The 15,287-nt window shown below is 39.1% G+C and overlaps 1 protein-coding gene across 1 annotated transcript in view; it reads left to right on the top strand.

The window, feature by feature from the left end:
• adgrd1 (adhesion G protein-coupled receptor D1) overlaps nucleotides 1–15,287 on the top strand; it is a 48,877-nt gene that overhangs the window by 4,327 nt on the left and 29,263 nt on the right. Inside the window, exons 6-13 of the mRNA XM_073466362.1 lie at nucleotides 386–646; nucleotides 2,959–3,026; nucleotides 4,385–4,534; nucleotides 4,682–4,732; nucleotides 6,802–6,925; nucleotides 7,254–7,361; nucleotides 9,311–9,386; nucleotides 12,787–12,928. Coding sequence (XP_073322463.1) covers nucleotides 386–646; nucleotides 2,959–3,026; nucleotides 4,385–4,534; nucleotides 4,682–4,732; nucleotides 6,802–6,925; nucleotides 7,254–7,361; nucleotides 9,311–9,386; nucleotides 12,787–12,928 — 980 coding nt within the window. The remainder of the gene's footprint in view (nucleotides 1–385; nucleotides 647–2,958; nucleotides 3,027–4,384; nucleotides 4,535–4,681; nucleotides 4,733–6,801; nucleotides 6,926–7,253; nucleotides 7,362–9,310; nucleotides 9,387–12,786; nucleotides 12,929–15,287) is intronic.

Raw genomic sequence — 15,287 nt, 5'->3', positions numbered from 1 at the left:
GAGAAGGAACAGGGTCACACAGGAATCCTTCTGATCTACTCATAGATGGAGGATGCAATTAATAATCACATCTTGTCCATGAATAGATGCAGTTCTCCTTCTCCACAGTGTTCGGTAGAAGGATTATTTCCTGCATGTAACTGCTCACAACAAGGTCTGTGGATTATCTTGAGTAACTAGGTCATGATTTCTGTAAAGTGACATTGCTGTTGAGATTTCCAGATGTATTTTTTTTTTTTTTTTTTTTTGGCGCGTTCTTTCCAAAATGCAAACTCACACCAATGTGTATTTTTGATTTTAGGGTGAACTGTCCCATTTGCAGTGTTTATTCAGTGAAGCTGCTACGCTTCATAAATCACAAGTACTATATAAATTCTTCTTTCAGGGCCCTACTGGACCCACATTCTGTTTACATGGACAAAAAAGGATGGTCTGAAGGTCTATATCAACGGGACCTTCATTGCTGGTGACACAGAGGGTGGCAGCGTCACAGAGTACTATGGGGACCCCTACCCTGACCTCGTCATTGGAACTGGCAACGACAGGGCATATGGTCACTATGTAACGGGAGCCTTTGATGAGTTTGTCATCTGGGAGAGAGCTCTTCCACCTAAAGAGATCCTGCTCTACTACAGTGCAGCCATAGGTAGGACATCACGCTCTAGTGGAAAGTATTTCCTGTCATTCTAGCACATGGCATATCTATTATAATGATTCCTCCCTCTTGACTCAGCTCTGAGGAAACAGGGGTTAAAAAGCAATTTCCGTCCTCATCCACACTCCATTCCACTCACAGCATTCATGAATAACAACAACATTTTAAACTATACAAATATACCACAGCTCCCTGTCAAGCAGCTCTTCTTGCAAAAGACACTGTCACAACCTTCCACCATATACTGTAAGTGTTAAGGCTCACATAGTTCTGCCTTATAAGTATTTATAAGAGTGCAGAGGCATGTTGGGTTGCAGGGGGCAGATCATTTTGATTAAATGTGAGAGGTTATAAGACGCGAGGACAAAAACACCAGACTCTTAAGTGTTTACCTCCTTTGGTCAGAAAAGTGCCATAAAAGGCTAAAAACTTGTTGACATTGATGAGAACCTACCAGTTTTTAACGGAACAGTTAACCCAAAAATAAAAAATCAGTCATTATCTACCCAACCCCATGCAGATGAAAAGTCAGATGAAGTTTTGTAGTCCATAAAACATTTTTGGAGCCTCACAGCAAAACAGTGTTGCAGCATTCTCTTAAACAACTGAAGTAGCTGGGGACTTGTTTAAGAATATAAAACACAACTGAAATTTTTTAAAAAAAAATGGCTCCATACAGCTCGCCCAGCATACTCCAATCTCCAGAAGCCCTTCTCAGTTGACCTTAAATTGGTTTGAAAATTTTGTAGCAGATGTTATTCACACCCTTATTTTCCTTCACTGTAGTTGCTAAGCTCAAAGTTCACTCTGTCTTAAGTGAGTGTACGAGCTCAACTGTGCGTGGGGGTGGAACCAACCAATCAAGTCAGCAAAACAATGGATATGTTGAAACTTTGCATTTCTTTGTTTTGCAATTTTCTGTTTCTTTAGAGTTAAAATGCTGTGCTCATGATCTGAACCACTCTGTTAGGGTTAGTAAAAGATTATATTTTGGCTTAAAATAACTGTTTTGGTCGCCACATACACAGCTACCAATTGTCCCAAGGTCGCCTTAAAAATAGCCAGTCGTTTGACACTTAAAATGTTGAAACACAATGGCCGTCTTGTTTGTAACTCTACCACCATCCCCTCCACCTTCTGATATGACAGTCAGGTCATGCTCATAAACATGTAATGTGAACATGATATGACATTTTTCCTGGAAAAGTCAATTTTGTGCAGTATGCAGGCCTTTGACATGTAGAAATGTGAACATATCAGTGGTTTGCAGAAATGTTAACTGCCAACATTTCATCCTGCCGAGTGTGCTGAAAAGCATCTTTTTAAATCAATTTGCGATCTCAGATCTTCCAGAGACTTGGATTACTCCAGACGAGCCGTATGGAGCCATTTATTACTTATTTTCCACAAACACTTTTTTGCTTTCACGCTCCAGAAATGTTTAGTTGACTATGAAACTTTCCATACACATGGGGTGGGGAAGATGATGATTGAATCTTTATTTTGGGGTGAAATGGCCCTTTAATAATATCATTCTGTTGTGAAAATGTGGTTTCTTCCCAAATTTCATGGTAGTCTGAGAAATGTTCGAAGCCTGATGAATGAAACATTAGTGAGTGTGCATGAATACATTCCATAGTGTGTACGGTAATATATATAAAAAGTATGAAAAGTATTTACAGTTCTGTGTTCTGCTAGAGCTTCAACTGGTAACGATGTGTGAAGCGTAAACTGCCCTGATTTCTTCTCAGAAGTGGTTACCAAAAGCAATATATTCAACAGACCATTACCAGGCGCAAAGAGCCTCACTGTTATGGTTACAGAAAAATATTTTTACTCCTCCAGAGCACACATATAAAATGTTGCATTGAACCAAAGAAGAGCAGGAATGGTTATACCTCTAATGTACGTCCATATATGGCTGTTGTCTGGTAGCTAGTTAGTGCTGTTTTTATTAAATGACAGCAAAGACATAAAATGTATCTTAGCCTTGTACAGAAGCTCGGGGCAGAGTATTATGTGGTTGATTATCCCAGTTCTGTGGATGTTGTAATCTATCTCCATTCACTACTTGGCATGGTTCAGCCTCATAAACTGTAAGCTGTATGTTGATAAAATCCAGCTACATCACAGCAGCAGGGCCTGGTCGGGTTCAACAAAGGATCTCATCACAAAATCACAAAAAAATGCCTCTCAGATATAAAAGCAAGGGATTTCCCAACTTGAAAAATGTAACACAATGTCACACATTTTAGCAGTGTGGTTCAATATAATAATAGAGCCTTTTGTATTTTCTTATTAAGGCCAGGCCATGGTTTCTGCAACAACACCCAGGGCCTCCAAAGAAGACACTTCAACTGCACCAACAGTCGTAAGTCAACAAAGACAGATGTGGAATGGAACTAAGGACATTTCAAGTACTGAACTTAAAGCTCCTTTTGAAAGAAAGCTGATTTTTGAGACTTATTCCCAACTCATCAAATACTGATATTTGGGGAATGTAGGTCAGGGTCGGCTGCCATCCCCGAGCATCCGTATTTGACGAGTTGGGAATTCTTACAAGTTGGACCATTAAGTAGTTTGATGTACCTGTACTTTACCAGAGTATCTCCATTTAAAGCTACTTTATACTTCCACTTGTACATTTTAAGCAATTTCTTAGCAAATAACAACTGATTATCAGTTAATCATTAATAATATATGAAATATACAAATATATGTATATATTTCCAGAGAAATATAATCACAAACAAACAACAACATTTTTATTTTTAACATTTAAATATATTTAGAAAATATGTAGGTCGCCAGTTTATCTTCTCAAAGCATATGCAACAGCTGCGTGCGCCTGTGGAAAACACACACTAAAGCTTATTGTAATTACTAAACACAAAGCCTCTAAATTCAAAGCACTACAGATGCAGAGAGGTGAATCGAGCATGCACAGAACCAAGCAGCATCTCCGCACACTGGCAGCTGTTAGTGAGATGCATGTTGAGTCCCGTTCTTTTGGTAATTATTTTTAATCATTATAAATACCACAAAAGAATACACAAAGTGGTCATGAAGCAACTTTCTCTTTCAAGAAACCATGCACAGAGGAATTTATTGCCTTAATTAACTACATATACCATCAACACTGATTGGAATATCCACATAAAATGTGATGAATTTCTCCTTTAAGTACATTTATTGCCAGAATTTTTCGTTTGGTACTGAAGTACATTATATATCAGAAACTTATTTAATTTTACTCAAGTACTATTTGTATTGGTGACTTTCACTTTGACCAAATATTTTGAGTATATTTTGACACATGACTTTTTGTTTTCATTCACTTAGAAGAAATTGCAGTTTGTGGGCTAAAATACGCACAAATTTAAAATAGACATGGGCATGTTGCTTGAATAAACAGAAAAGAGTTCACTTCTTATTGAGCCTTTGTTTCCTTTAGAAGATAGAATAGCTGGAAAAAAGGATATTGAGAGCACATGTGAACAGACTCGTCCTGTTTATTAAAGGGCTTTGGAGGTAGAAAACAGATAGAGAAGTAGAAGAAAGTGGAGACAGCTGCTCAACACTGCGCACAAAATAGCTCCCTTTAGAGCACCAGGCTGAAAAAGAGTATTTCCCAAACTCAGGCTCCAAATCAGTCACCAAACATCCTGTGTATGTTGGAACTGGTTGCCTCCTGATAGTAACTTCATTTGATGCTTGTTGTTTCCCCAGAGAGCCACTGAAGTGAGTCTTCCTGTCGTCATCAGCCAGCATGAGGAGGTCCAAAGCTCCCAGGACTCGCAGTCCATGCCAGTGTTAGGCTTCCTGAAGGGGCTGCCCAATAGGACCATTCCTCACAACACTGCCAACAATCTCACACAGGTCAGCACACTTGCACAACCAGTACACAGACACACACACACACACACACACACACACACACACACACACACACACACACACACACACAATGCCCACCCATGTGTACATGATGCAACAGTTCCATGATGTCCATTTTCTTCCACACAGGCTTTTCTCAAAAGTGTGGAAGAAGTGCTGTCCTCTCCAGGCCTGCCAGAGGTAAATGAGTTTACACTGCTGTTGTGCAATGTTCAAACATGACATAATGTAACATATGCAATTTGCTGAATAGTTTAATCCAAGGCACTTAGGAGATCCATTAGTATGAGATTTTAACAAAGTATATTTTGTGCAAGCAGCACTAACAGTACCTGGCATTGTAGCCAAACAGGATTACAGTGTGTAATCAAGTACAGTATGTACAGGTTCAGATTGTATACAGCAGTACTGCTGATTATGAGCTACAAACCAATGCTTTGACTGTAAATGCACAGCTTCCTGTACTGTACACTCATCTTGGCCATATCTCCAGGCTCTTATATACAAACACGTTGTTGCCAGAAGAAAGACATTCTGAGTGAGCGTGTGCTCTGGATACAGTGAGTGCTCAGAGCGAGCATGCTTGTTTTTGTAGCAACAAGCTGAAACAGATGTTGATGTATGAGAAAGCGAGTCTTGGACTGTAGATACAGTGTTCATTAAAGCCCCCTGTGATTACCTTCTCTGATCAGATCCATGCTGACTGTCAGAAGATTTGACTCTTTATTAAGTTTCTGTATGAGTTTTAATCGTAAGCTACACAGCCTGTTAGTTTGTTGTTTTAAGTTTATTTGCTTTCTGTTACTGATCTAATTAAATTTAATACAATTTATTAGATTTTTATTACCATTGTACAACATCTGGATCCAAATGTTTATGTAATATAACACATGCTACATTAATAAGGCGAGACTATGTTAGAGAGGTGAAATAAAACGTTCCTTTGTTGAATGTTCCAAGTTGAATTCATATGAAACAAACCGTACAATCTCTCAGTTCGATACACAATGACCAGTAGCCTATGGTGGCTAATGTTAGCAGAATTTAAACTCTATCAATTTTCCACATTAAAGTGTGTATACAGTTCTTGGGGAGTACTACTGCATATGTGAAAAAAGTATGATAAAACCTTTTGTGGCTCGAGAGGAAGCTGCATGTAATCTGATAAATTACCTCCGGTGATGTCATTCATAACTTCACACTACAAGATTTTCGCCGTGATATTTCACTCACCAACTTCTTTTGGAGATTGCAGACAAAAAGCCCTAGATCAGAAGCAAAATCGATGGTGATTGGTATGTGTGAACTGTTCAAAGATGCGATCTAGGAGCTTGGGGACAGCTTGGGGACAGCTTGGGGACAGCTTGCTAACGTGTCGCGGACGGCAGCTGAATTGCTGGCTGGCTAAATATCTGGATTTGTTGCCTCACCCAAATTCTTTTCTTTTTCCTCCCTGTTTTTTTGCTACAAATCAGCTCACAAACAACTCAGACCGCATGGATGGCATCATTCCCATGCCGCATATGTGATCTTGTATTATTTGGCCCCCGTGTAAACCACAACAACTGCAAGACTGCTGATGACAAGGCAGGAAGTTCTGTAATGTGAACAGGACAGCAATCTTGATGACTTGGTTGGGTTTGGGCAAAAAATTTCGTTTGGGTTAAAATGACTACCCTTTTAAAGTGACTTCTGTCTCAAATGGACATACGTTATGTGACATAACTCACTTGGTATTGTAGTGAAGTAAATTACTGTTGATTTCTGTTTTTACACTGGACACAGAAAGCAGTCCCACGGTGACAGTCCTGGGCTTCTTTAATCCAACCGCCCATCCCAACCTCCTCCTAAGCAGACTTTGTTGCTCTTTATACTACTTCACCTGACTTTCTCCTTTGCTGCCATAATATTTACTACGACCACAAGAGGTCCCTGCCTAACAACAAATGTAAATATCGGTTGTAGCAAGCGGCTGTCGCAGTCGACCTATAAAGCCGTTTTTCTGATAAGGATGGGCTGGATTACTGTGTAACATCATCACGGTTATTTTCTTAGAACTCTTTATGACAAGTAAATTGACTTTTGTGTATACAATTGGATGAGTACCTCCTTAAATTTTTGTAAACTAGACAAATCTAAAAATCGATCATTCTAAAGATGTTATATTCGTCAATTGGTCAGCATTAAGTAATGGTGGTTGGTGAACTGATTGTAAACCTTTTTCGCTCTTTTGGCTCATTGTTGAGCAGCAGTCCACCCCTGTGGTCAGCGGTCTGATCGAGACAGTGGACAGAGTGATGGAACATATGGTGACTAACCTGGAGCCCAGCCTGAACTCTCTCATCTCCCTTGGTGGAACGTCTTTTGTTGCAGGTCAGTATGCTGTCAGCTCTCCATGAGGTGACTCACTGTTTGTAGTTTGTGTGGACACAGTTGGGGCAGAAGGACATGGAGCATCCAGCTGACATCATTAGTTTTCTTATTCAGGGGGCAAATACGGGTCAGATAAGCAGTGGACACAGGTCTCTGTGGGTGTGGGTCTTCTTGTTTTTGTATAATATTTTTTTCCCACTAAGCCTGCTCTCCCAAGAGTCACCACACATCTTTCATCCACCCCTGATAAAACAGATGGGTGTTGTTGCTCGTTTCTCAGTCTGTTTTCATCAACAATTCTTGCTTTTCTAAACTCTGACCCCCACAGATTACTCTCTGATGAAATTTCCACAGAACTACAACCTGCCGCATTACCGCTTCCCAATGCAGGGCAAGAGCTACATCTCTGTGCCTGGAGAGGCTTTTACCATGCAGTGTAAGTGAAAATAATACTAAATACAGTGACATATCTTGATTGATACTGACAGTCTGTTCACCCTGCTGCCACCCTGCTGCCACCCTGTATCCACTGCCGTACCACAACACAAGACTACAGAGCAGCTTCTTTCCTCAGGCCGAGAGACTTCTGAGCTCATCCTCAACACTCCACCATGAATAGGTCATTTTTCTGACTTGATTGTTATTTATTAATTAGTCTGTAACAAAAATGTCTTGTAATTCCATCTTTTATTGCATAATGACAATTAAATTAACCTTGAATCTTGAGGTAGACTTGTGGATTCTCCAGCCTAGCCGGCAGGCAATTAACATTTCTGCTATTTTTGATGAGGGACCATGACTTTTCAACATTTGTAAGCGTGACACCACTGGATATTTGTAAGGAGACCTTGTGACAATTTCCAGCCGTGTTTGAGGCGACAAAAACGGGTGTGTTGTAGGAGACCTTGGGACATCTCCAGAGATGATTGTGGCGAAAACCGGGTGTTTTCAACGAGAATTCGGGACTATTTCCAGCTGTGGTTGTGGCGACAGAATTTAGTGTTTTTAAGGAGACCATGGGACATTTCCAGCCATGTTTGTGGTGACCAAAAAGTGTTTTTTGTGCCTTAACTTAAACAGAGCATAAACACAGTGTTGTCACAAGAGAGACAGAAAATTAAACCTAAACAAACATAAAGCTGCGAAAACATAGCGCGTTAACTTATCTGTACTTTTGCAGAAACGTACTTAGCTAACATGGGGACTGGGTTGGGATTCTCTGTATAAAATGTAGTAGCTTCTCCAGGTTGAGTGTGAATCCTGCACATTGTCGTGCTCTGATTCTGCCAAGAGAAAATTGTCCAGCTGGGAGGCTCTTGTTATTGGTCGGTAATTTATTATACTAAGATTTAAGACCACTAACATAGCATACAGTGTAAGGACAGGAGTTCCATGAGAGCTTTTGTGTGACTTTATGGTGCGCCATAGAAATCCAGCTATGACTTTAATGTTGGCAGTTACCCTTTTATTCAAAACAGAAGAATGAGAGAGAGAGCACTTTTTCTCCACTTTCCTCTGTCATTAAAAAGAATGGACAGAGTCAGGGGGAGCGGTAATTACGGCAGGCATTAAAACTCTGTTTGTTTGACTTTGTGTTCAGGTCAGATTCCCCTGGCTCCACCTGGCTGCTACAAGCACTGTGTTTTAGTATAATCACTGGAATAAACTGTTTTAATAATTCATTGAAGGACCGTTATCAGAAGTGGAAAAGATGTTATTGCTTGACACATTGGAGCCAGGACCAAATTAACTCTGAATACCTGGCTGTATGAAATGCTTCAAGGGGAGGTTTTATACCCTAATTTAGTAAAAAGCATGCAACACATTGGTGTGTTTGGATACTTTATTATATTTTTCCTTATTCTCTCTCTTCCTTATGAGTTAAAACTGAGTTCTAGTGGGACTTAATGGAGGGCATTCTGTCGAAAGTATTTCTTGGAAAGCTCAAAACTCTCCTGCTGCACATGTACTGCACATTTGTTTGAAATCAGCAAGCTTTTGTTGTCGCAGTCAGCGGGGCCCGGGTAGAGGGCCTTTGAAAGGAGGAACAGGACCATTAAGGGTTTCCTCCAATTTCATTGTTTATCTTGCAGTATTGAGGTGGGACCGAGCTGGATGATAGGTCAGATTAAGGGAGGGGGGCAGACCTTCTGTTCTCCTGGTGAAGTCATGCCGGTTTCATAAGATTTCCCATCATCCATGTGGTGGTGCAGCCCTCTCCCTTTCACCCTTGTGTGAGTTTACGGTCGTCCCATTAGTCTGCCGGTGCCAGCGTGCAGTGGCAAGGCAGCGTTAATTAACTTCCCTTCTCTGTGGACATTTTAGCGGCATTGCTTTACATTCCCAGCCCACTGCCACGTTCAACTACTGTCTTCTTTTCCTCAGCTCAAACCACCATTGTTGGCCTCTTCTACCACAACATGCACAACTACTACAAAGAGATCAGCCCTGTCAAGACCAGGTAAGACGGCGGGATGATTCTGAAAACTCAAAAATGAAAATTCAGTCATTATCTCCTCACCCCCATGCTGATGGAAAGTCGGGGGAAGTTTCGTGGTCCACAAAACATTTGAAAAACAAAACAGTGTTGCAGCGTTCTTCTAAACAACTGAAGAAGCTAGGGACATTTAAGATGTAAAAAAAAACATAAAATGGTTCCATACAGCTCATCCTGCGTTATCCAATTCCCTGGAAGGCCTGAGATCCCAAAAAGTTGATGTTTACACCCTTTTTTAAGCTGAAATCTTCACTGTGGGTGCTAAGCTAAAAGGGTTAGCACAGCCCCCATCTGATTTGGATGAATGAGCATGACCATGTGCCAAGGGTGTAAAAAAGTTTTTTGGTTTTTTTTAATCTGTTTGGGATCTCAGGGCTTCAGGGTTCAATATTGAAGAACTAATAGTTCAATAGTTAAAGCATGACATGACCACAGGACAAGAGGACACGGTTTTAAAAGTTGGTGAGAACATCTGTATGATGTTACTTCGCCCAGGTACAGAGACAAACAACTACTACAGAACAGCTAGGAGGAGATTCAGCGTACATTAAATGTGAGTTGGACAATGGTGAAGGTTAAGTGGTCCAATGCAAGGCCAATTTGACTCAAAGCGGTGCCCTCTAGTGGTTGTATTGCATAACATCCATGCCAATGTGACAGAAGCATTGAAGTATGTGGGTAGTGACATCTATTTTCGGACATAAAGGGAGCATAAATGAGCATTTAGCCTTAGCTATAAACTTGTCATTGAATTAAAATTCCTGTCTGGATGAGGATATGCTTCATCTTGTCACTTGTTCCATTTTAATTTCCTCTTCAACAGTAAGAAAATGAAGACTGACAACAAATGTGATATATCACCTCACTTCATTACATCAATTTGCCAATCTGAACCCTCACTCATATAACAGGCATGATACACTATATCATGTAGACCCTAATCTCTCAAATGGAACAGAATACAACATATATGTAGTTACCATTAATTAAATCATTCAATTTCTCTCATTAGCCTGAGATATAAGGTAATCTATTAAATAAATATCCACAAAAATACACCCCATCTCACACGAGCAAGCATAGCATAGAAATGTTGGTATCGACTGATTAGTTGACTATTGTTTTTTTTCTGCTCCAAACTATCCTTATTATCGGTCAGCCTCTACTTTGTACTTCCTGTGTGGGGGGTCCACAAGAGCAAAGGCGCCCCTGCTTCCTGAAGTACGGAACAGCCGCCGCCTGGGGCCAGAGCCTTATCTGTCCTCCCGCCTATCTCTCATCTCACCACTCAACCTCCACTGACTGATACACCCTGCTATTAGCTTCACATATGCCTCAGTTAACGTCTCACCGCTGGACCAGCTTGTTCCACTGGTGCTGCAGTGTTTATTTTTACCAAATCTGGCATAGCAGCGATTAAGCAACTTGTTTTCCCCTCTCTGTACTTCAGGGAAGTTCAAGTACAAAATGTAAAATATGTGACAGAACATTTGGAGATTGTTTTTTAATGTGTCCTGAGCTTCCTGACCCCTCTGTATTATGATAGAGAGGTGATGCTTGTATGATCCCACTGTAACATATCAGATCGCCTTGAAAAACTACTGGTTGTCAGCAGGATTAATTATACAGACAGATGATCAAAGTCCCACTTAAATGCTACAACTCTGGGCCTGTGTGTAGCACTTATGTGTCTATGTGAGTGTTTCTGTCTGTATTGTTAACATCACTCTTGACCTCTTTTTGTGTCTCTGTGTCTCTTACTCTCTGTCTTCTTGTCACCTTACTTTTCTTACAATAGGATGACAATAATCATTATCATTTATTAATCGATTAATTCCTTTTAATAAATGATTTAATTAAAGGTGTATTAACCATACAATCAGAGATGGGCAGAAATACATCAAAAGTATCGTGTTACAAATTAGAAATACCTGCTTATCAGATATATTATACAAAGAGCTATTAGAATGAAAATAAATCAAGTTTGCTACAGTGAATCTACGAATCAAATTTTTATAGGGTCCTGCACCTTAACATTTCCAGATATCGTATATTTAAAGAAACATTATGTAATTTTTTTTAACTTATAATAACAGCTTCAAAGTCATGTTGATGTTACAGTGTCTTGTAACATGGTGAATGGTGTCTCTGTCTCAGCCCCCTATCACTTGTTTCTGCATTGTGTAACTTTAGTGAGAGGGTAGGATCACAACGTTATATACATGTTCATGTCAACATACAAGTTTTTAACACATAACTTTGTTATGACGTAATGAGTTTTGTTTGTAGTTAGCACCTACGTTATATCTGACAAATTACAGACCTGGGCTGTGTATTTACGACAGTGGTGTTGCACTCAAGAACTGTGAGTTCAACAATTTCTACATAATGTTGCTTTAAAAACATTGTAGACATTCTTTCAAGCTACTAACAAAAGCCTTCCTGTCTGTATTCATAATTTTTAATTAAGAGAAGGGAATTAGAATTTAAGAGGGTTGTTTATCTTTGAAATAAGCAAAGCGAGAACCAGTGTTACATACAGATGTGTTTCAGTTTTGGGAGTCAAACTATGGAATGGACTTAGACACATGACCATGAAACATATCCTATGTAATTATAATAATGTAATACATAATTCTCCAGCCTGTTACATTTAAATGGACTTTAAATTGCCTGATGGAGGGCAGAAGTCGGTATTCGCCATTTCTTAAATGACTAGCTGAGGACGCGGATTGTAGCCGAGCAGCACACCGAAAGGCCTAGGATGTCCTCTGCCCTCTGGAAATTGTGTGGCTCTTTGTCAATTTTAAGAAAATCCTCAAAATGTAAAATGATTAAGGATAACAATTTAGGATTTAATTTATTTGATTGTTTCTTTGGTGTTGCTGATATTCTGGGTGATTCCAAGGATGCTATAGGATATAGGCCAAAATAAGCCTTCACCTTTTTCAGTTATTGATTGTGAGAAATTTGTGAAATTTGATATAATCTTTGTTTCTATAACATATGTCAACAAAATTTAAAAAAAAAATTTATATAAAAAAAAGTCATATATCAAAATAAAGAGAACATTTAAAAATCTGATAGTATTACATTTTTAGCCACTTAGTAGCCTCAGTACAGGCTGGATTTTGTTGGATGACAACAGATGGAGTCCCGCAATTAAAATTAAGCAATTACAACAACCTACTCTGATATTGCATCGAACAAAGATCTTATAAGAGGATAAAACTGTTTTCTATCAGTAAAACTTCCTACATATTTCATATATTTTTAATGATTAACAGATAATGAATTGTTAAGGCAGCTGACTATCAATGGAAGATTTAATTTGCATCCCTGTCTTATATATTCTGTCTCTTAGGATAAATGAAGCAGCTGATTTCAAGGATCATAAGATCCAAGTAGCCAGCTGTCTAATCTCCCTGAAAGTGGAGCCTTCACCGGCCCTGTCAGTCAACCTCTCTGGAGCTCCACTCATCAAGATCGTCCTCACCCATGTCCTGGTAAGAATCAACACACACATGTCCCAGTTTCTCCTCATTTGACTCATGTCATTATCAGCCTTCTACTTTCTATGTGAGTCAGTCATACTGGGAAGTTGGAGTGCTTTTTTGCTGTTGCCGGGCACAGTTGTTGAGTGTGAGACGCCCACCTTATCAGAGGAAAGAGGGCCATGGTTTGCCTGTGGCTACAGTAGCCGCCGGATCCACCCCATATGAAATCTGTCAGCTCTATTTTTGGCATTCTCTTATGTAAGAAGATGAGTGTCTATCACTGACAGAGCAGGGCCTGTGCAGCTGGGCACTCACTAGCACAGAGAGAGCAAAGCATATTTTGGTTTTCATTAGCTTGCCTAAATTTTTCCTCACGGAGCATGTGGCTTCCAGAAAGCAAACTGATTATGGACATTTGAACTGCAGGCTCAGGGCACTTTGAAAGGAACAATAACTTTCTTTTATGAACAACATATTTTTTCTTTGCTGCTTTATGGCGTGGGCCATGCCAGTTTTCCATGGGAAATGCAGTTGAAGCTCATAATGAAAATTAACACTAAAATGTGTATTGCATTAGCTTGTTTCCCTGTAAAGTCAGAGATGTGGCAGTGGACTTCACATGCATGTATGTGTTTTTTTTTCAATTTTCTGCACATTGATGGGATTTTGAAACCATTCTTTTCACCTGAATAACTGTGTTAATAGTCGGGCTAGCATACAATAGCATTATTTTGTATTCTCTATTCAGCACAAGGACAGTACAAAACAAAAAAAGAGTCATTCACAAAAATAGGGATACAATTTAACAACAGTCGTTGAGATAATGCTACATAATCAAACAGAAACAGCAGACAACAGAAATACCTTCATATTGCAAATCAAGAGAAAAAAAAATTCATAAAACAAAATAAATAACAAAAATGGAGACAAAAGAGCAAGGAAATCTGTTAGAAAAGCATGGACCGAGATATGTATCTAAACAGTTTTTTCACTTTTCTGTTCTTTTCTCCTTGTATTACGGCAACTTAAAGGAACAGTTCACCCAAAAATGAAATTTCAGTCACTTCTCACCCCAATGCACATCCAAAGTCGGGTAAAGTTTCATAGTCCACAAAACATTTCTGGAGCTTCACAGCAAAACAGTGTTGCAGCGTTCTCCTTAACAACTGAAGTAGCTGGAGACTTGTTTTAAAACATTAAAAAAGAACCAAAAAAACATAAATGGCACAAATGTTTTGTGGATTGGGAAACTTCAGAGATAACAATGTTAAGGGTAACACATTACAAAAGTACTATGTTACAGTAATATATTACCTTTAGCATAATGGAGTAATATTACACGTTTTTAATAGGATTTGTGGTAATATACCTACAGTTACTTAGCCAAAGAGCGCGTTACCACCTGAAAAAATAATAAAGACCCTACGGGTCGCTGGCAGCTCGTTATAGCTCATCATGAGACGTGTAACAATATAAATGTTTTAACTTTTTTCAATATGATCATGCTATACATGGTTAGATCTGTTATACTCTCCACAATTCAGTTGCTCAGTTCATCTAACAGAAACCAGAAGATAATAATATTAATTCATTCAGATAAGCACAAGAGAGGGAAAAAAGTGGTGACTCCCTACCTTTGAAGCAGTCATAAAGTCCTAATTTGTGTCCTTAACCTTGATAATTTGTATTCCTTTTGTCCGTAAGGGTCCACTGATCAAAAGAATCAAAAAGCGCTTTTAATCAAATTAATCCAAGTTATGAATATTTTCCTGTGAAGTCCATCGCTCCCTGTCTGCTACGCAAGTAGTGTAACCCATTACTCTATACAAACAGTAATACTGTAAGGAAATGTATTACTTTCAAACAATAGTAACTAGTATAATGCAATACATTACATTTTGGAAGTAACTTGACTTGAATTTACATTTTTTGTTGAACTGTTCCTTTGAAGTAGTAAGCGAAATTTTACATACTGTACACATAAATTCTGTCAGTGTAACTAAATGAGGGTTTGTTATATGACAACCAATTATCCAGTAGCATTAATAAGGCACTTAACAAAACCAGCCGACTGAACCAGAACAGTGTAGTTCTGTTTACTTTACAAGTTTTACAAGCGTGATTCACTTTCTTCTGAAGTGAATTACCAATACATTTTTTTTCTCCTCACACATAAATTAAACCCAGGCAGCTTCATGAAACCATGGCAATATTGCTTTGTTTGCCTTCATTTCCCTGGTGAAATAAATGTTTATGCTGCAATTATCTGGCTTGGTTCCTGTGACAGTGATTACTGTGTTTGTTTGAGCAGACACCATGGGAGAGGGCTTATAATCTCCCTTGTTATAGGAGTGCTGGAGATGCTCAG

This window comes from Pagrus major, chromosome 5 (assembly GCF_040436345.1).
Source record: "Pagrus major chromosome 5, Pma_NU_1.0".
Taxonomy (NCBI): Eukaryota; Metazoa; Chordata; class Actinopteri; order Spariformes; family Sparidae; genus Pagrus; species Pagrus major.
Note: the sequence above shows the minus strand (reverse complement) of the source record. Positions and strands in the feature narration are given on the sequence as shown.